Below are 21,315 nucleotides of genomic sequence, written 5' to 3'. Positions count from 1 at the left end.
GCTGCCGTGAAACCACCTTTTCCAGAATTTTAGAGCAAAGTGATAGATTTCCTTTGATACTTATTCATGCTTATTTTGTGGGACTTGAACCTAATCCAGTCAAATTGTATAAGTAAATGCATGTAAGTAAAAATTTGTTAATTGCATTTCTTTCTTTAAAGGAAATGCGTTACTGTGATTTCGGCTAACTTGACACTGCTGATTTGCGTGCTACGTTTCGCTTTGGGCTCCTCTCATTGGTCGCACGCGCCTTCTGCTAAATGCGATTATGGACGGAAACTTATTACTGTACTTTATGGACGATTAATATGTTTTTAAAGACTAGAGTCTATAAAGTATCTTAAGACTTTTTATTCATCTAATACATTGTTATGAACGCTATTTCACATAAACAACATTTAGAAATGTGGGTATTCACGAGGTGGGAGGAAGAGCTCGTGCATCATTTTCTGTATTTTGATTGACGGCGTTACCTAACCTTTGCTACCTAGCAAAAAAAAAAAACCCAAAACAATAATAAAAATAACGCTAGACCTACCAATTTTCTCTAAAACTTCACAAATATTACTTTTAATTATTTCTCATAATTTCTGGTGGCATTTTAAAATGAACTGGGTAGGAGGTTCAAGGTAAGACTAACTTTTAATAGCTGTCACGTTCATGCTTACATTAGCCAACAGATGCTATCGCTAAATCTGAAATAAACTAAAATACTGACATTTGCAGAAACCGCTTCATGATGAAAAGTGACTCAAAAAAACAGCGGGTCAGACAGTATTATACAAATAAATATTTTCAGTTTTGACAACTTGAGCTGCCTTTGCATGTGTGTGTACATACATTCGTTTCTTTCCATTCAGGAGTTCTTTGAAAGAAGAAAAATGCAGCAGAAACTGAAAAATCTGGGAATCCCTCTGCCAGGATCTTCTCAGGTTACCAATTCTGGTAGCATGGATCTGGTGACGTTGTTCATCGTCAACCAGATTGCTGCTAAGAAAGAAAACAAAGGTGAGAAATAACATCTGCAGCGTAAGTAATCGCATAGACACAAGTTTCATCATTTTTGTTCTGTGGGACATCGTAATTTGGGAGAAAAAACAATAAGTACTGGCTCAAAGCAGCCCTACCCAAGAAAAAGCACCATCTGACCAGTTTTCCTGAAGTATAAATGTGTTTGTGGTTTTCCAGATGAACCAAAAGTAGCAGTTTTTGGAAGCAGTAAGGCAGGATCCAAGCATAAGAGAAATGAACCGCTTGTGCTCCCGATGAGCCCCTGTGCTCCATCACAGCTGAGTCTGGTGGAGAGCGAGCCTCAGTGCAGGTAGAGCTGGAATCACACGTCGATTTAAATACAGAATAGTAGTTTTGGGAGGGTGGCTGGTGTCTCCCTTAGAGATAAGGTGAGAAGCTCGGTCATCCGTGGGGAGTTCGGAGTAGAGCCGCTGCTCCTTCGCATTGAAAGGAGCAGTCTGAGGTGGTTCGGGCATCTGGTAAGGATGCCTTCTGGGCGCCTCCCTAGGGAGGTGTTCCAAGCACGTCCATCTGGGAGGAGGCCCTGGGGAAGACCCAGGACTATGTGAAGAGATTATATCTCCACAATGGCCTGGGAACGCCTTGGGATCCCCCACTCAGAGGTGGTCAATGTGGCCTGGGAATTCCCCTGCTAGAGCTGTTGCACCCACAACCCGGTCCCAGATAAGCGGTTGAAGATGAGTGAGTGAGTGATTACAGTATAGTAGTTTTGGGATGTTCTGGAGTCTGGGATATACATCATGTATACCATAGCTCCCCATTCCAGACAGATAGCTGCATAATCATTTCTTTTTTCTTTGTCTGTCTCACTACTGTCTTTTCAACTTTCTCTTTCAGTCTTGCATTATCTTCAACAGTTGACACCAAGTATACCTTCACCACCTCGACTTCTTGCACTCTCAACTTTCCACTGTACTCCCTCTCATTCGTATACATATTCTCAGTCTTGCTTCATCTAACTTTCATTCCTCTTTTCCGGAGCAGACCTCTGCCTGGCTCAACCTACTCCCTGTTCTCACTATAGATCACAGTGTCATCTGCAAACAACATAGTCCATGGCCACTTGTGTCTGATCTCACCCATCACCACTACAAACAATGTTGAATGCATACATCATTCCTGCTGCACATCTGCCTGCTCACACTGTCCTTATACATATCCTGCACCACTCTCACATATGTCTCTGCCGCTCCAGACTTCCTCATACAATATCACAACTCTAAATCCACAAACACACACTGCAACTCCTCATAATGTAATCATAGATATCTTGTCTTTTTTTAATTTATTCATCTTAATTTACAGTTACAGAATTTATCAGCATCTTGTTTCTCAGCAGCACCCATTCTTTTGTATTTTGTAGTCAAGGCACAAGAAAGAGAAAGCATGTTATTCCACAGGTGTTTAAATGCAAACAGGTGAGTCACTTTTTTCTTTTGCATAGTTTTTAATCACCAGTCTTTTGCTTGAGCAAAATCAAAACTCGGAACTACAAGTGATTTGCATTTCTTTCCCGTCAGCTTTCACCAGTGCTGGAATCAGGCTTCTCTGACAACAGTGCGTCTGACTACCTGCCGCCCATCACCGGCCCACATAGTCCATTCTCCTCGACTTCATCAGCCTCTTCATGCCCAGGTGGAGCTTTACTTTAGTTTTAAAAATTATCATAAGCTAAATTCTACTTGTTTTTTTTTTTTTAATTTGTGTGTTTTATTTGTATATTTGTACAGTTATTGAATTGAATTTAATTCAAATCATGTTGTCTTTTTAGGAATATTCCCCCTGCAACTGAATCCCCAGGAGAGAAGTCAACCACAGACAGAGCTGCATCCTCATTGTTCCCCTTCACTCTGGGACGTCTCAGGACCGGAGCAGATCAAGGTATCAAAACAAGAATATTATGAATAATATTTAAGAATAGCTAATATTTATCTAAGATGACACAGTTATTCATGCGACACTGGCGCTTATACCAGGGCAGGGAACTGAAGGTTTAAGCTGTGGCTATCGTGTTTGGACTAAAACAAACAAACTACAGCCACATAGTACAGAGTGTAGAATGATGCCGGGGTGAACAATCTGATACAAGATTGAAGCACCTCAAATAAAAATCATAAAGGGTCCAATGTAGTGTGGCCACAGATCTTTGAAAACACTTAATAACCATTAAATATATTTGAAAATGAGGCCCCAAGTGGTATTCAAAGTCTGAAATGGGCTGACACCAACAACGAGCAAAAGACTCCGTGTGAAATATGTTTAACTGAAATATCAGAAATGAGTTTTGAGTTACTCAGAGTATTGGATTTATTTGTATACCAATTCTTTATTTTTAAATAAGTCATACCAGACACAGCTTTTCTTAAAGCCAGGTGTCTTAAGTACAGATGTTAACATTTGGAGCCAGTAATACGACAACTGCACAGATGAGATGCATAAAAAAACCCAATAAAAATGCTTACAGTTATCAAAGAAAAACAGATGTTTTGTTGGCAGATTTATGCTTCATCACAAGGCTGTAACAGTGAGCTTTAAAAGATGCGTGTCCTATCCAAAATATAAAGCTGTTTTAATATCCAGTCTGAAATTATTTTGTTAGTTTCAGCCTTTCTTGCAGCCCACACTTATGAAGGAGCCATGGTCCTGTGGATCAAAGCCTCTTCTTTACCAAATCGAGACACCTGCGGCAGTCCAAGGCCTGTTTGGAAGTCCACAGCCAAGGTGACAACTAGTCTAGCATTCAAATGAAGTCTTTTCATCTGCAGCTGTTGTTATTATCATCAGTATTCTGTGCCTGAATTAACTGGCACTTTGGTAACCAGTGTAAACTACAGCAGATATATCTGTTGCCACAGTAACCCAGAGGTCGGGAACCACGACAGACAGGGAGTCACGTTCGCTGTCAGCCAGACAGACGACAAGGAATCGGTGCTGGGTTTTACTCTTAGCCAGTCGGAAGCCGTCGAACAATTTGGAAATGAATTTTTCCAGGGATTCAGCAGAGAAGGTAAATACGGTTTGCTCACAAGTTTGCCGGATCATAAAAAAACAAACATGTTTTCTCTTTCACTAATGTCATGCTTCCTTTCAGCTTCTGATTTTGGGAGAGCAAAATTAAAGATATATCTTAAAGATGACACATCAAACAGACCCAGATCACAGTAGGTTGCTTTTTAATGCAAAGTCAATCAGATTATTGTCACAGATATTTGATTTCATTTGAACATTTTTGTTGTTTTAATGACAGAGCTGTTGATTCTCAGTGCCGGGAGGTGGAGGTGAGTCTGTTCATACAAGGAAATGTGTTGACAATTTTTCCAATATTAGAATTTTACTGCCACCAAGTGCTCGAATTTATAAATGTTATGGAAAGAGCATTGATTAGATGCAACATTTGGCACCAAGTTAATGATTAAGCATGTTTGAGCCTGTTTCAAACTCATCTTTTGCGGTTGTAGCAGGGTTTTAAAAAGTACTTTGAGAAATTTTCAGTCTTTTTTGTGTGGAATTGTAGCTACATGTCATTTGTGTTTCATTCACAGTTTTCCAGCTGCACTGACACAAGCTTTTGTAAGTTTCATCAGCCTCTCCTCTGACGTTATTTTGTGACGGCGAATATGTTGGTAAAGAACATGTAAATTAATTCAACGTTTTTTGATTCCACAGCGCACCCTCGACACATTCACACGGATTGTTGTGAATACTCACCAGGTTACCACAGTTCACACTCTGATGATGTAAGTATTAATTAGACTGAGTGGGATCATGATTATTTGGAGGCAGAGTGACAGGGTTTTGTAGTAAATGTACACATATACCTACTGCATGCATACTGTTTATCATCATGTACAATCATTTAATCATACTTACCTACATTAGCCAGTGGATTAATAACAACAACAATAACAAAAAAACCTTTTTGTGTGATGTGAGTAGACAGAACGTGTGCAGTTGATAGCAGTGTAGTGCATAAACAGTATGTCACGGGTACGATAGACACTGGAGGGACTGTCTGACCAGATTAGTCAGAGGAGTGTGGTGGTGCACTGGATCCAACAAAGTGAACAAATTCTTTGCTGAATTTATTTTCCATAATCAATCAATCAATCAATTTTTTTATATAGCGCCAAATCACAACAAACAGTTGCCCCAAGGCGCTTTATATTGTAAGGCAAGGCCATACAATAATTATGTAAAACCCCAACGGTCAAAACGACCCCCTGTGAGCAAGCACTTGGCTACAGTGGGAAGGAAAAACTCCCTTTTAACAGGAAGAAACCTCCAGCAGAACCAGGCTCAGGGAGGGGCAGTCTTCTGCTGGGACTGGTTGGGGCTGAGGGAGAGAACCAAGAAAGACATGCTGTGGAGGGGAGCAGAGATCAATCACTAATGATTAAATGCAGAGTGGTGCATACAGAGCAAAAAGAGAAAGAAACAGTGCATCATGGGAACCCCCCAGCAGTCTACGTCTATAGCAGCATAACTAAGGGATGGTTCAGGGTCACCTGATCCAGCCCTAACTATAAGCTTTAGCAAAAAGGAAAGTTTTAAGCCTAATCTTAAAAGTAGAGAGGGTGTCTGTCTCCCTGATCTGAATTGGGAGCTGGTTCCACAGGAGAGGAGCCTGAAAGCTGAAGGCTCTGCCTCCCATTCTACTCTTACAAACCCTAGGAACTACAAGTAAGCCTGCAGTCTGAGAGCGAAGCGCTCTATTGGGGTGATATGGTACTACGAGGTCCCTAAGATAAGACGGGACCTGATTATTCAAAACCTTATAAGTAAGAAGAAGAATTTTAAATTCTATTCTAGAATTAACAGGAAGCCAATGAAGAGAGGCCAATATGGGTGAGATATGCTCTCTCCTTCTAGTCCCCGTCAGTACTCTAGCTGCAGCATTTTGAATTAACTGAAGGCTTTTTAGGGAACTTTTAGGACAACCTGATAATAATGAATTACAATAGTCCAGCCTAGAGGAAATAAATGCATGAATTAGTTTTTCAGCATCACTCTGAGACAAGACCTTTCTGATTTTAGAGATATTGCGTAAATGCAAAAAAGCAGTCCTACATATTTGTTTAATATGCGCTTTGAATGACATATCCTGATCAAAAATGACTCCAAGATTTCTCACAGTATTACTAGAGGTCAGGGTAATGCCATCCAGAGTAAGGATCTGGTTAGACACCATGTTTCTAAGATTTGTGGGGCCAAGTACAATAACTTCAGTTTTATCTGAGTTTAAAAGCAGGAAATTAGAGGTCATCCATGTCTTTATGTCTGTAAGACAATCCTGCAGTTTAGCTAATTGGTGTGTGTCCTCTGGCTTCATGGATAGATAAAGCTGGGTATCATCTGCGTAACAATGAAAATTTAAGCAATACCGTCTAATAATACTGCCTAAGGGAAGCATGTATAAAGTAAATAAAATTGGTCCTAGCACAGAACCTTGTGGAACTCCATAATTAACTTTAGTCTGTGAAGAAGATTCCCCATTTACATGAACAAATTGTAATCTATTAGACAAATATGATTCAAACCACCGCAGCGCAGTGCCTTTAATACCTATGGCATGCTCTAATCTCTGTAATAAAATTTTATGGTCAACAGTATCAAAAGCAGCACTGAGGTCTAACAGAACAAGCACAGAGATGAGTCCACTGTCCGAGGCCATAAGAAGATCATTTGTAACCTTCACTAATGCCGTTTCTGTACTATGATGAATTCTAAAACCTGACTGAAACTCTTCAAATAGACCATTCCTCTGCAGATGATCAGTTAGCTGTTTTACAACTACCCTTTCAAGAATTTTTGAGAGAAAAGGAAGGTTGGAGATTGGCCTATAATTAGCTAAGATAGCTGGGTCAAGTGATGGCTTTTTAAGTAATGGTTTAATTACTGCCACCTTAAAAGCCTGTGGTACATAGCCAACTAACAAAGATAGATTGATCATATTTAAGATCGAAGCATTAAATAATGGTAGGGCTTCCTTGAGCAGCCTGGTAGGAATGGGGTCTAATAAACATGTTGATGGTTTGGATGAAGTAACTAATGAGAATAACTCAGACAGAACAATCGGAGAGAAAGAGTCTAACCAAATACCGGCATCACTGAAAGCAGCCAAAGATAACGATACGTCTTTGGGATGGTTATGAGTAATTTTTTCTCTAATAGTTAAAATTTTGTTAGCAAAGAAAGTCATGAAGTCATTACTAGTTAAAGTTAATGGAATACTCAGCTCAATAGAGCTCTGACTCTTTGTCAGCCTGGCTACAGTGCTGAAAAGAAACCTGGGGTTGTTCTTATTTTCTTCAATTAGTGATGAGTAGAAAGATGTCCTAGCTTTACGGAGGGCTTTTTTATAGAGCAACAGACTCTTTTTCCAGGCTAAGTGAAGATCTTCTAAATTAGTGAGACGCCATTTCCTCTCCAACTTACGGGTTATCTGCTTTAAGCTACGAGTTTGTGAGTTATACCACGGAGTCAGACACTTCTGATTTAAAGCTCTCTTTTCAGAGGAGCTACAGCATCCAAAGTTGTCTTCAATGAGGATGTAAAACTATTGACGAGATACTCTATCTCCCTTACAGAGTTTAGGTAGCTACTCTGCACTGTGTTGGTATATGGCATTAGAGAACATAAAGAAGGAATCATATCCTTAAACCTAGTTACAGCGCTTTCTGAAAGACTTCTAGTGTAATGAAACTTATTCCCCACTGCTGGGTAGTCCATCAGAGTAAATGTAAATGTTATTAAGAAATGATCAGACAGAAGGGAGTTTTCAGGGAATACTGTTAAGTCTTCTATTTCCATACCATAAGTCAGAACAAGATCTAAGATATGATTAAAGTGGTGGGTGGACTCATTTACTTTTTGAGCAAAGCCAATAGAGTCTAATAATAGATTAAATGCAGTGTTGAGGCTGTCATTCTCAGCATCTGTGTGGATGTTAAAATCGCCCACTATAATTATCTTATCTGAGCTAAGCACTAAGTCAGACAAAAGGTCTGAAAATTCACAGAGAAACTCACAGTAACGACCAGGTGGACGATAGATAATAACAAATAAAACTGGTTTTTGGGACTTCCAATTTGGATGGACAAGACTAAGAGACAAGCTTTCAAATGAATTAAAGCTCTGTCTGGGTTTTGGATTAATTAATAAGCTGGAATGGAAGATTGCTGCTAATCCTCCACCCCGGCCCGTGCTACGAGCATTCTGACAGTTAGTGTGACTCGGGGGTGTTGACTCATTTAAACTAACATATTCATCCTGCTGTAACCAGGTTTCTGTTAGGCAGAATAAATCAATATGTTGATCAATTATTATATCATTTACCAACAGGGACTTAGAAGAGAGAGACCTAATGTTTAATAGACCACATTTAACTGTTTTAGTCTGTGGTGCAGTTGAAGGTGCTATATTATTTTTTCTTTTTGAATTTTTATGCTTAAATAGATTTTTGCTGGTTATTGGTAGTCTGGGAGCAGGCACCGTCTCTACGGGGATGGGGTAATGAGGGGATGGCAGGGGGAGAGAAGCTGCAGAGAGGTGTGTAAGACTACAACTCTGCTTCCTGGTCCCAACCCTGGATAGTCACGGTTTGGAGGATTTAAGAAAATTGGCCAGATTTCTAGAAATGAGAGCTGCTCCATCCAAAGTGGGATGGATGCCGTCTCTCCTAACAAGACCAGGTTTTCCCCAGAAGCTTTGCCAATTATCTATGAAGCCCACCTCATTTTTTGGACACCACTCAGACAGCCAGCAATTCAAGGAGAACATGCGGCTAAACATGTCACTCCCGGTCCGATTGGGGAGGGGCCCAGAGAAAACTACAAAGTCCGACATTGTTTTTGCAAAGTTACACACCGATTTAATGTTAATTTTAGTGACCTCCGATTGGCGTAACCGGGTGTCATTACTGCCGACGTGAATTACAATCTTACCAAATTTACGCTTAGCCTTAGCCAGCAGTTTCAAATTTCCTTCAATGTCGCCTGCTCTGGCCCCCGGAAGACAATTGACTATGGTTGCTGGTGTCGCTAACTTCACATTTCTCAAAACAGAGTCGCCAATAACCAGAGTTTGATCCTCGGCGGGTGTGTCGTCGAGTGGGGAAAAACGGTTAGAGATGTGAACGGGTTGGCGGTGTACACGGGGCTTCTGTTTAGGGCTACGCTTCCTCCTCACAGTCACCCAGTCGGCCTGCTTTCCCGGCTGCTCGGGATCTGCCAGGGGGGAACTAACGGCGGCTAAGCTACCTTGGTCCGCACCGACTACAGGCCTTGCTAGCTGTAGAATTTTCCACGGTGCGGAGCCGAGTCTCCAATTCGCCCAGCCTGGCCTCCAAAGCTACGAATAAGCTACACTTATTACAAGTACCATTACTGCTAAAGGAGGCCGAGGAATAACTAAACATTTCACACCCAGAGCAGAAAAGTGCGGGAGAGACAGGAGAAGCCGCCATGCTAAATCGGCTAAGAGCTAGTAGCTACGCTAAGCTAGCGGATTCCTAAAAACACGCAAAGTGAATAATGTGTAAATAATTTAGAGGTGATTCAGCAGAAGGAGTGCTTTAGTTAAGGCACGTAAAGATTACACTGGGAAACAAATCGTAATCTAGATAACTAGATCAATCTAACTACGCAGATTAAACAGCTAACAGATACAGAAAAACACCGCTGTGCTCCGGAACAGGAAGTGATACAATACCGCAGTGAGAGCCAACCACCAGTAGAGGCAAGCAATATAACCACCTACACATAATATAAATCACCATCAAGTCCACATCTGAGCTAAACACAATTTTGTTTTGCTTTTCTGACTAAATAAGGATGATGAATGCTGCCAGACGTGTCTCCACGCTGCTTCTTCAGATGTGGACCACGTTTGCTGTGCAGATACCCTGAACAAAAACCTGGGCTCAGAGTGGAATCCAACACCGCTGACCCCACACACGAAACCCAAAGTGAACTCCACTGATGATTGTGAAAAACAGTCTACGGAGAATGTTGACTGTCATGATCAATCTGGTGGAAACGATGAGAAACAAGCAAGAAGCAGAACTCATACTCCGAGCACAGAGCTCTGCAAATGCAAGAAAACATCCTGTGAAACTCAAGATGCAGACACTCAAACAGTCGACTCTCCAACTGCTGAGACATGCGACGCTGCGACACAGTGCTGCTTTGTGTCAGACAGTGTCACAAAACCTTCTGTGTTCAATTTCTGCCAACAAACCAGTGATGTGTCAGTGCCGCGTCTGGCCACAGGGAGGCAGAGTGATTGCACCGATGCTGCTGCACAGCCACACAAAACTCCATCAGACAGCTCCACCAGTGCAGGAAAGCACAAGCTGTGGAGCAGGAACACATACAGGGCTGGATCTCTGTCAGGCGGCAGCATCTTAAACCAACTCGCTGCTAACAACCGTGAGCGCAGAGCGATACTGCAAGCACCAATCAACCCATTTCAACACAATCTCAAGAGCAACACTCGAGGTATCGCATGCAGATGGAAAATTTAGTTTGAATACTACTTTTGCTTTGATTAGCACTTCTAATTTAGTCAGTGAGTGTTCAGTGGAAAAATTAATTGGTTCATAAATATGTGGACACTGACAGTTTTGTTATTCGAAGTGTCTGACAACATCCCGAAGCTAAACAAGCAGAACGTGTAGCCATACATGCTCACATAATAACACTTCCCCCACCGTGCTACACTGTCGATGGAGAGTGTTTTAGCTCATCAGCAGGTTCCCTCCCTTGCTCCATATCCCCTTATCCATTCAGATCATTTTGGTACAAGTTGATCTTTCATTTATCCGTTGAGTGCCGCATCAAAAACTCTGCAGGTTTTGAAAGATTGATTTTTTTGTTGTTGTTTCTGAGGCTGACATGTTTTTCACATGGCAGCAAACCCTCTGTATTTATTCTTGTCATATCTTAATTTCTGACTTCATGAAGGGTGTTCTTGATTTGGCCTGTTGTAATTGTTTTTTTCTTCACCAGGGAAAGGGCTTTTTTTTCATGCCATGTTTTCTGTGGTCCTGCTGGGAATGCTTTCTTTATAGGAAAGATCACAAATTGTTTATTTGGATGCATTTTTTTTTTATTTTTTTTTAATTAACAACAGATTTCACCTGCAAATGTAACCGAAATGTACACCTTTTATTTGCTTATTTGACAATTAATTCATAAGGGAAGAATGCACAACTGGCCACAGAGCAATGGAGAAGAAAGTAGACTAATTATTTTTGGTCCTTTAAGAAGGATGTACAAAAGTGGCAATATCCAAATATTCATGAACCTGACTACCAGATTTTATGTGCACATCATACCATATTTTGTCATTTGTAGTAACTGTATGTAATTAAATGTGTGTCTGTTGTAAGGCGTTAAGTTTAATATTATACATTAGAATTCTGCAGATTCCCACAACATCAAGTGTCGTTTTTCTAAACTTGTTTTCTGCCCTCTCATGTTTGAATTAGGCAAGAAGGATGGAGAGGGCAGAGATAAGGAAAATGGCCCTCAGATGAAAGAGAATTTGGATGACGTGATGGAGGAGACCAGCAGAGTGAACCGACACTCAGAAGATCCAGAAACACTACAGGAAATAGCTGATATTTTACTCCTGCTGAGGCAGAAAAAGGAGGAATGAAAGTAGCAGGAGGTAAAGAATGCACCTGTTCTGGTTCTGTGCATGCTGTTTTTAATCCAAAATATAATTTATGTTGCCTGTGGGGATCCATGGACTGTAGATTGGATGGTGTTTATGAAATAGGTAAGCCGACATTTTTCAAGGGTGGTAATAAATTGTGCAAAGGTTTTATAATGAGTTGGAATGGTGTGTGAGTCCAGAATATTTTTAGAACCTTAGACCTCAACAATTTTTAGAAGAACTCAGCCCTTTTATTTCCTGTTAATTACATAATTTTTTTAATGTTAATTTTCTGTCTTGTTATCATATACACACTATTATTATTATAGTTTATTATTACTTCTATTTTGTCATTTGATTTTTAAATGGGCCACAATGGAAATAAGTGTTTTCACTTTCTTGTGTCATCCATGTATATTTAATGTATTTACAATTATATTATGTACTTACATTGTTGTCGTTGTTGTTGTCCATTTGGCTGCTCTCGTTTTTGTTCGGGGTCGCCACAGCAGATAGATCCACATTGGTACTTGGCACAAGTTTTTATGCTGGATGCCCTTCCTGACACAACTCCAGTGTCATATGGAGAAACACACAGCCGCTGGTGTTCCAAAGAGGTCTCCCATCCAAGTACTAACCAGATGCTGCACTGCTTAGCTTCTGAGATCTGACGGTATCAGGCTAACACAGAGCAGACTGAATGCATGTACTTACATAAAAAAATATGCATGCATGCACGCACGCTTTTAATATGATGATTTACCGCCCCCTGCTGGAATGACGTGTCAGTCCAGCATGTAATTAGCAATGCTAGCTAATATCCAGAGTTCCTCCAAAAATAGTCCTATCAATGTTATGTTTTCGCAGTATTCATCCTTGACCCAAAATACATAAGCATACCACACAGCAAATTTCAGCTGTGTTGTTTGTCCGTGATCGACAAATGCACGCACGCACGGAGAGATTTTTGTCTTTCCGCATTCGGTCACAAGCAGGTGCTTCTATTTTTACACACGCACAATCAGAGATGGTGGCGGAAGACATCAAATGCAATACACTTTTCACTCATGGTAATGGCAACATGACACTTAACTAAACTGACTAAACCAGTTGAACCACAAAACACAATAAATCAATAACAATAACACTGTTAAAATAACATGAACCACAATAACATTTAAAAAACCCCAAAATCCCATGGTGCATTTCAGCACAACGCCCATTGTTTACTTGTTAGATAAAATTGTCAACGTCTCCAAAAATATTTGTCCTATCAACTTTCCATTTTCACAGCGTTCATCCTTGACCCAAAATACATAATCATACCAAATTGCAAATGTCAGGTCTCCCCGGTTTCTCTGTGATCAAAGCTATACACAAGCATGCACGCATGCACACATAAGCCACTTGGCTATTAAAATATACATTATTATTTATATTTCATATGTTTGTTCTGATTTACAGCAATAATTAAATAAATCCCAAAAGCATTACTCTCATCCTCAGCTTTATTTCTCCATATACAGACACGTTCAAGTATGAAGATATCACCTTTATAGAATTATAAACTCTTGCAAAACATTTACAGCATGAACATTAATCAAATATACTATACAGCACTATTTTGTAATAGTATTTTATAGTTTATAACCTTTTTATAGATGTAATTGGTTCACATAGGAAAGAAATTACAACTATTTCACCATAAATACACATTAAATGTCCCGAGTTGTCAAAGAGTGTGTTAAAGGCTGAATACTACGTTACTTTAACAAAGCGCAGCCTAAAACAATCACATTAATAAATATTTGGTCAACACAAGTTTTCATTACACAATAAGTTATGGTGCAACACCTTAATCATTGTGCATTTTAAACTACGTAATAACACTGTAGATACAAAACTAGTTTGTGTAATTTAAGGACACGTTCCGGAAAACTCAAATACTACCTTGGCATTTTGAATTTCTTCACCTGTATGTCCATAGAAAATAGAAACTGTTTTAATGGAAATTAAACAAATAAAATTGAATAAAACAATTGTTACACCCCATTTTAAAAGTATAATTTACAAGAGAAAGATCTGATCAAAGTTAATTAACTTGTGGTAATTCTGGTAATTTTAAAGCAAATTTCTGAGAATGAATCTGTTGAACAGAATATTTGAAAGATGTTTGTCATTACTGAGAGCCGTGCATCCTGCCGGTTTCAGTAAAATCCTCTCTTGGATTCTACTGCTCCTATTGGCGAAGAGCACATAATGCCAATCATTTTCAGACATGGGTTGTACATTTTGAAAGTTTCGCTAGTTTTTAGCATAAGGTTAGTACACTGTGATTTTCATTGCTTACTGAAGTGAACATAAATCAATGACAGATTCTGAGAAAAAATACAACTCTGGAACCATCTGACTACCTCATGGAAAATATTCAACAATCTGAAAGTATTATTTGTAGACAGCATAATAACGTGTAACATAGTTCTTTAAGGTTGTTTTGGGGAAACACAAATGTTTTAAAATGTGTTGTAAAGGACACAATGTGCTGCCTTTTAGAAGGAAAATAGTACAAATTCTTCCTATGAGAGTTTCAACAGGCATTCATTCACAAGTGTAATGTCCCAAAATGACCAAAAATATCACGGACACTTGACACAAATACATCATTTAAATTTGATGGTCACTATATGACATTAAATTGTGACATAACATCAAAGATGTTTGAAATTTTAGGTTGAATATTAAAAAAATAACAGCACAGCCTGTTAACGTTATTACTTTACACAAATGTCCATTACAGGAACTCTTGTTTTCTCGCTTCAGTTTTTGCGACACAAAAACCTGGTGTATTTCTTTCACTAACAAAGTTCAACCTGGCACGGTTTTACAATTTTACAAAAAAATTTAAAATTCTTTGAAAGGCTACACCTCGACATTTGACACAAGAACCGCAGAAATGATGTGCTGTGCTATTTGTACATAAGGCTACAGAGGAAGACAAAGGCAGAAATACATTACATAATAGTAAATGAACCAAAACAAAACCACCAACAAAAATAGTTCCACATGGATGAAATGTTAATATATACACGTAAATTTAAAAAAAGAGACAATTCGTACAGTATCATACATATATTGTGTGTCCATTTTAGGAGGTGGAACTGAAAAATGGCCATTAGGCACCTTCACAATACACAGGCACTGATAAGGTCATGTTATATATAAATCGAGTATGTAAGGAGGAAAAAAAAAATGTTTTATTTTATCATGCAATGTCATTTATGGTGTTTGTCTATAAAAATATTAACAAAGTTTGTTGTTTTATCACATTAAAAATGATAAATACATAAATTAAAAAAGAAAATCCAAATTTTTTCATATAATAATTAAAAAATATGCCCTTTGAACTTAGTGAAATTAAGTATCTATATATAATCTGAATTAAAATCTAGATAAAAAATATCCAATTACATTAAGCGTATTCTCCCAACTTCCAACTTTGTATATTTTGCTTGCACATCAGTAGAACTAATGACCCTTGAGTCTTGGCATCTTATCACTTTTGTACTTCTGGAAAGTTCTGCCCCACTCTTTGTTGTAAACTGCTCAAATTCTGTGAAGAATAAGGAATATATTCTCATTAGGTTCAAGAATAGGACCCAAACTTGGCTTCTCCAGGACAAGAATGTTTTTTTTATGCCATTCCTTTATATAGCCTTATTTTTGTGGCTACTGTCTTGCCGGAAAACAAATTTCCCAAGTCTCAGGTTTCTTACAGACTTTTTCACATTTTCTTCTGTGCATTTTGCTACATTTGTATCACCCACTACCTAAATAAGCATTCCACACTGTGTTGTAGCCACCACCAACCTTCTGTGCAGTGTTTGGCTTGTGAAAATGACATAGTCTGATGTCTGTATAACTGATAAAAAGCGCAAATTTGGTCTCTTCAGATTATAGTACTTTCTTCCAAGTGATGTCAGAGTCTCCCGCATGCCTTCTGGCAAACTTAAGCCTAGATTTCAATAATGCTATGCAACTAAGCAACATTCTGTCCAGTAACAGCCACTGAGCTTGTAAAAACCTCAGTGTTGCCATGGTGCGTTCTTTCACAAGTCTCCTTACTGCATAGTCACTGAGATTTTAAAGATGGCCTTTATATCGTAATATTGATTAAAAGGAACTCAAAATTCACCTATGGAAATACCTTACAGCCATTCCCTGATTTGTGCTTTTCAGTCACCTTTTCACAGAGTTACTGGAATTACTTTTTTTGTCACTGTGGTTTTAAAATAACACTGACTCTTTAGAAGTTGAACCATCAATGAAACACAGCTGATCTCCATTTCACTAACTATGTGATTTCAAAAGCCAACTGACTGACAAAGCAATGATTCAGTTATGTTATAATAAAGGGGATGAACACCCATACTATTTGTATTGTTTAATTTTTTTATTTAAATTTAGATATGTTAAAAAAATTATTAAAATTAATTAAAAAATACTTTTTTCCCACATCAAAAAGAAAACAATAAAATTCCTACTGACATCTATACTGTATGTTATGACAAAACTTCTTTAAAGACATACTAAACTGTACTCTCCGCTTTATTGTGTTAAAAATACGGGAGGGCAGAACTGGAACTTGCAAAAAACAAAACAAAACAAAAAAAAACACAGCTATGATGAAGCAATTGTGACCTCAAGCTGATTTATTATTAAAAATTAACCAATATTCCTTCCAGTGCTACGAGAAATGGTGAGTAGTTCTTTTAGGCACCCACATGACAAGTTTGCTAAACTTGTACAATATACTGTACATGTCTGTAAAAAAACAAAACAAAACGCTTGAATTAATACACAGCAAGATCAAATCGGAAAGTGACATTTGTGTGCTATGCTACAAGCATTTAAACATTTAATTTCTATTGGAAAGGCATAATGGCATGATAATGATTAGTTACAACTGCTCTAATGTTTAAAAAATGTTTTGGACTAAATATGGACTTTGTTTGATTGGAACTGTGCCTTATATTTGTACAATAAGTCAACAGTTGTTCTTGTTCAAATGTCTTTCACAAAGACACTGAGCCTACATTTACATATGTTCTAGGTCTATATTGAAAAGAAAAGGTGATGCTGTAAACTTCCGTAGATGTTTGTGATGCGTGTCTGGCAGGTCGATTTGAGATTCCAAACAAAATGCTTCTGGCTGAAGTCTCACTTCCAATTGTTGAGTTTACAGCAGTGAAAGTGAACTGGCTGATACAAGCAAAAGGCATTTCAAGCACTGATTCTTAACGTCTCAGTGAGAGAAACCAGCATCTCCTTCGGCTCACAATTGAAATTTTACAAACGTTTTCTGCGTGTTTCAGTCCTCACTGAAGTTACTGAAACATCCAGAGGAACGTTATCGATACAGAAAATCCTCTTAGTCCACGTCAGACGCGTCATTGTCTGATAGATGGTAGTTTGACCCCTTGACCCGGATGTACTCCACCTGCCGACCCTCGTCGGAATCGGAGGCACCGCAGGAACAGAGCTTGTTCTCAAATAGGGCCTCGATCTCCTCCAAACGCCGGCTTTTTGTCTCCGGCAGGCAGCCATAGATGAAGAAGAAGCCCAGCAAGTCCAGGCTGGAGTAGAAGAAGAAAGCCCCTGAGGAGCCAAAATGAAGAAAGAGACATACTGTCAGTGCGTAACGCCGGAAAGAAAACACAAATAACTTGCCACTTATCGGCCGTGAGAGTTGAAGAATGAGAAGCACTTGGTGACAGCAGAACCTCGGGGCAGCTCATGTTGTCAGGAAAACCGAATATTGCTTTCAATATGTTTGGAACTGAAGGAAAAACGCCCCAACAAAGCAGTGTTAATAAACTCAACCAAAAAGGTTTAATGAGATTTCCTGCCCTACGTGATCCCCATTTCCTCCTCATCAAAACAGAATGACATTCTTCAGACAGAATCAACTGTGCATAAATTATACATCTATCAGGAATGGCTACATTTATAAAGATGCATTACTTTCTTGCTTTTTCTAAATCCTGAAAGCTTGATGAATGTGTTGAAAAATCCAATTCTTATTATTAACTCTGTGTGTTTCAGGATGCCTCCAGAGCTACCCCGTGACAGATGGACTGCCAGCTCCGTGAAAGGTCAGAAACCTGTTGTTGGACCACACTGACAGGAGATATGGAGGAGGGTTGAAGAAAAAGAACACCTCAGGGTATCAATCAGTTTCTACTCTTGACACTGAATAGGCTGGTTATACAATTCATTAAATGCTCAAATGTTGAACTACATATAAATGACAACTTTTTTCTTCTTCTGAAAACTAAAAATTTGATAAATGGCTCCCCCTACTGTTGGGAGTCTGCATTAATTATCACAAATGCAGTTTAGGAGATATAAAATGGTGCTTCTCTGTTACCTTGTTGGTTGGATTGGAGGTGTGTGTTTAAGAAATAATATTTTTTTTTTTTCCAAAACTGTGACAGTTGTGGTCTATGTTGACAAATTTGTTCAAGTTGAGGAAATTTCTCCAGCAAGTGGGCAATCTGGTACCCCGCTTTGAATTGTTGTGTTTTTGGGCTTGGTATCGTCATCTTGCTGGAAACCAAATTCTCTCCCAAGCTCAGGTTGCTTGCTGACCCTTTCATAGCTGAAGTGAATTATTCCAGGAAGAAAGTCATGTACAAAATCTTGTTTGACTTCACAAAACAGAATCTAAAACAAAATAAAAGGTACATTAAAAAAATCTATCTTGAGACTGTAGAGAAATTGACTGCAAGGAAAATGGTCAAATTCAAATAACATTAAAATCTCTTCAACTCTTCGTTAGCCTAAATACCATCACTCTGGAAAATTCCATTGTAATCTGTAAACCATTTTTCAAAAGAGAAGCAATGAAGGTTTTATGTAAATTACCAGATGTCCACATATCGAGCAGTTGCTATTTATACCAGACAATGTGATGCTGATATGGTTTGTTTTACAAATGAGGAACTGTAGTTAGTGTTAGCATATGTGCTCACACAAAAATATAATTGTTGGCTACAACTAATGGTACATTGCATATCTATAAATTTGGTCATTCTTGGAAAACTTTCATTACTGGAAAGACAAACTAAACAGGCTTTTAGCCCAGAAGCTAACCGTAGTAGGTGAAGTACTGAGCCAGATGGAGGAAGGTAAGGGACACCAGGATGTTGAAGGTCCAGTTGACTCCAGCCGAACAGGCATTCCCTGTACTCCTCGCCCATAGAGGGTAGATCTCAGAATTGATGGTCCATGGCATCGGACCCATCCCTGTGAAAGTTACATTGACTAAAATTACACATTCTGCTTACTGGCTTCAGCAGGTAAACAGATTTTCCAAATCTGAATGTTTTTGTGTCATTTGGGCCACAAATGAGTAACAGTGAGGTACCTGGGGCAAAAGCAGCCAGATAGAGCACCAAGCCCAGTAGGACCATCCAGGAGTAGGAGGTGGGACAGTAGTTGTAGGCCCAGTAGGTGTGCTCCCTCATCTGAGTGGAGTTGGAGCATCTGTAGAACATTTATGAGAAATCAACTCAGGACAAATGGCATGCTCTTTGAACATCCTGTGACTCACCTGCCCCACGCTGCCTGCTCAGTGGAGACCTTATTGACCGGGACGCAGGATGAGGTGAGGAGTGCAGAGCCATTCTCACGGTAACAGTAACCGCATCCAGGGTCCAGCATGCACGGCTCACACAGCCTGCGAGCAGAACAGCACACGGCGCAAACTTCAAACAGACACCATCAAATACGTGATATTTCTAGAATACAGAATAAAAAAGGGGTGATTACGCTGCTTGAGGTCGTGTTTAAATATATTTTCTGGTGTCACTCAGCAAATAGAATGATAACAGATTCCACCCCTCTAACTGCCTAATTACTCAAAGGAAATGTGCAGTTCTCCAATCAGGCCAAAGCATACGTCAAAATTAAGAGCAAAATCCATATGGTTTAAACAGCAGTGAGCCAGATCCATCATCATTTACGTCTCCGAGCCCTCTGTTGATGCAACTCAAGTGTGATGACAAAAGCTGTTTTCGAGAACATCACTTTATGAGCAACAGTCAATTACTTAAAGAGGGCGCTGAAATGTAAGCAAGCTGTCGCGTAATCCTGATGAAAGGGCGTGAAGTTTTAGAAGTCTGTACCTTCCTTTAACTAAGAGGACACTCGGGATGCCATAGCTTCACTGAGGTCCATCAGTTGTCTGTTTGCATTTCTTTGATGTCTTCTTTTACATTCTTTGATCCTGACTGCTGACCTGTGGTCATTTGATTTTACTGAAAATCTTTGATCCACATCACTCATTTTTGACTCTTATTGCTGCTCTTTTGAACTTGCCAAGGAGGTTATGTTTTCATCACAACTGGTCCTTCTGTGCTGCTGTGATCAGGATCAAGGAGTGGATTGTGCCTTTCATCTTTGATTCTGTGATACAGAATTCAGATCCTGTTGCTTTGACTCTGTAAACAGGATCTTTGGAATCATGATAGATTATTGCCAGAATCAAAGGTCAGGTCAGATACAAGGAGCTTTTAAATTCCTCGTACTTTTGTTATTGTTGATTACTCTCAGATTAATCAGTTACCTTTACTCAGTTACTATTACTTTGAGTTGCTTAGTTACTCTAAGTTAGACTTCCTTTTACTCAGTTACCTACAGCCAGTCAGTTACTTCACTAAATTAGAGCTACCGTAACGCATTCAGTTAGCGGTTATTCAATGACGATCAGTTAGAGTTAATCAGATGTCTCCAGCGTGGTTGTTTGGCCTTTGCCACAAATGTGGCAGAGTGTCTTGTGTCCAGTTTGCATAAGCAAAAAAAAAAAAAGTGAACTTTGGGTGATGCCTGAATCAGGGTCAGACAAAGTAAGTAAAACTTTTTCATTCATGTTCCTGTCAGCAGTTACAAGGTCACGTGTGGCTGCACAAAACATGGATAACCATAAGACCCTAGTTAGCATACGCTAACAATAAATGCCTTTAAAAAAAAAAAAAACAGAAAAAAAATGATTGCCATTTGCTGTACTATTTAAATTCAGAATGATAATTGAGAATCAAAACACTGAGAGAAAGTCAACAAAGAGAGACTTAAATAAGTTCTCTGGCTCTGGTAGATGAAACCATATAGATGTGACTTCGTCATGTCGCTATTTGAAATATTTGAATGTTTTGCAACTCCAAATTTTTTAAAGTGACAAGAACGACACGAACAAATGAAGACGTTGAATCATGGTGGACTGCAGGAGTGTGCTCTCACTGGTACTTATTGCATGTAGAGTTGGCGATGGAAGGGTCTAACGGGTGGAAGGTGATTGGAGGAGTGTGCTGGGCAGAGAGCAGAAAACCGACGGCCAACAGAGTCAAACTCAGACATGTACCTGTGGAAGAACACACAGAACACGCAATATTTTCAATGAGAGAAGACCAGTGCTTATGCCCGAATACCTTATTTTGAAGCGAATAAAAGAGTCTATGATTTCCCCTGTTTGGGACACTAGTGCATGTCAGATTATTTCCCCAAGCAAGTCCAGTACTGATTTATAACTGGGTGGACAAGGACAATTCCGATCAAATGTCTTGCATC

The 21,315-nt window shown here is 39.2% G+C and overlaps 2 protein-coding genes and 1 long non-coding RNA gene across 3 annotated transcripts in view; 1 reads left to right on the top strand and 2 right to left on the bottom strand.

Moving 5' to 3' along the window:
- Nucleotides 1–415: 415 nt before the first annotated feature.
- On the top strand, nucleotides 416–18,002 carry LOC117504257. The gene is made up of 15 exons (XM_034163679.1): nucleotides 416–766; nucleotides 861–1,008; nucleotides 1,189–1,321; nucleotides 2,396–2,450; nucleotides 2,553–2,667; nucleotides 2,804–2,913; nucleotides 3,632–3,753; nucleotides 3,888–4,039; nucleotides 4,124–4,193; nucleotides 4,280–4,310; nucleotides 4,575–4,602; nucleotides 4,699–4,769; nucleotides 9,863–10,529; nucleotides 11,522–11,703; nucleotides 17,794–18,002. Exons 1-14 carry the CDS (start codon nucleotides 737–739, stop codon nucleotides 11,689–11,691), a joined length of 1,902 nt encoding a protein of 633 aa, XP_034019570.1. The 5' UTR covers nucleotides 416–736; the 3' UTR covers nucleotides 11,692–11,703; nucleotides 17,794–18,002.
- Nucleotides 6,705–15,654, bottom strand: LOC117504259. Its single transcript, XR_004558750.1, has 3 exons — nucleotides 14,530–15,654; nucleotides 14,167–14,493; nucleotides 6,705–6,721 (listed from the first exon to the last, which is right to left on the bottom strand). It is a non-coding gene; the product is annotated as an uncharacterized LOC117504259 (long non-coding RNA).
- LOC117504256 (proton myo-inositol cotransporter-like) overlaps nucleotides 16,868–21,315 on the bottom strand; it is an 84,253-nt gene continuing 79,805 nt past the window's right edge. The window contains exons 6-10 of the mRNA XM_034163678.1: nucleotides 20,989–21,109; nucleotides 19,304–19,429; nucleotides 19,118–19,236; nucleotides 18,844–18,996; nucleotides 16,868–17,346 (exon numbers count right to left, since the gene is read on the bottom strand). Coding sequence (XP_034019569.1) covers nucleotides 17,120–17,346; nucleotides 18,844–18,996; nucleotides 19,118–19,236; nucleotides 19,304–19,429; nucleotides 20,989–21,109 — 746 coding nt within the window. The 3' untranslated portion in view covers nucleotides 16,868–17,119. The remainder of the gene's footprint in view (nucleotides 17,347–18,843; nucleotides 18,997–19,117; nucleotides 19,237–19,303; nucleotides 19,430–20,988; nucleotides 21,110–21,315) is intronic.

The sequence above is a fragment of the Thalassophryne amazonica genome, chromosome 22 (genome assembly GCF_902500255.1).
Source record: "Thalassophryne amazonica chromosome 22, fThaAma1.1, whole genome shotgun sequence".
Lineage (NCBI taxonomy): Eukaryota > Metazoa > Chordata > Actinopteri > Batrachoidiformes > Batrachoididae > Thalassophryne > Thalassophryne amazonica.
The sequence above is the reverse complement of the archived record's forward strand: the minus strand, read 5'-3'. Positions and strand labels throughout refer to the sequence as shown.

Coding starts and splice junctions, on each gene's coding strand:
- LOC117504257 (XM_034163679.1), top strand. CDS start 737: ATGATGAAAAGTGACTCAAAAAAACAGCGG. Junction 767..860: donor GTGACTCAAAAAAACAGCGG/GTCAGACAGTAT, acceptor CTTTCCATTCAG/GAGTTCTTTGAAAGAAGAAA. Junction 4,311..4,574: donor CTCAGTGCCGGGAGGTGGAG/GTGAGTCTGTTC, acceptor TTTCATTCACAG/TTTTCCAGCTGCACTGACAC.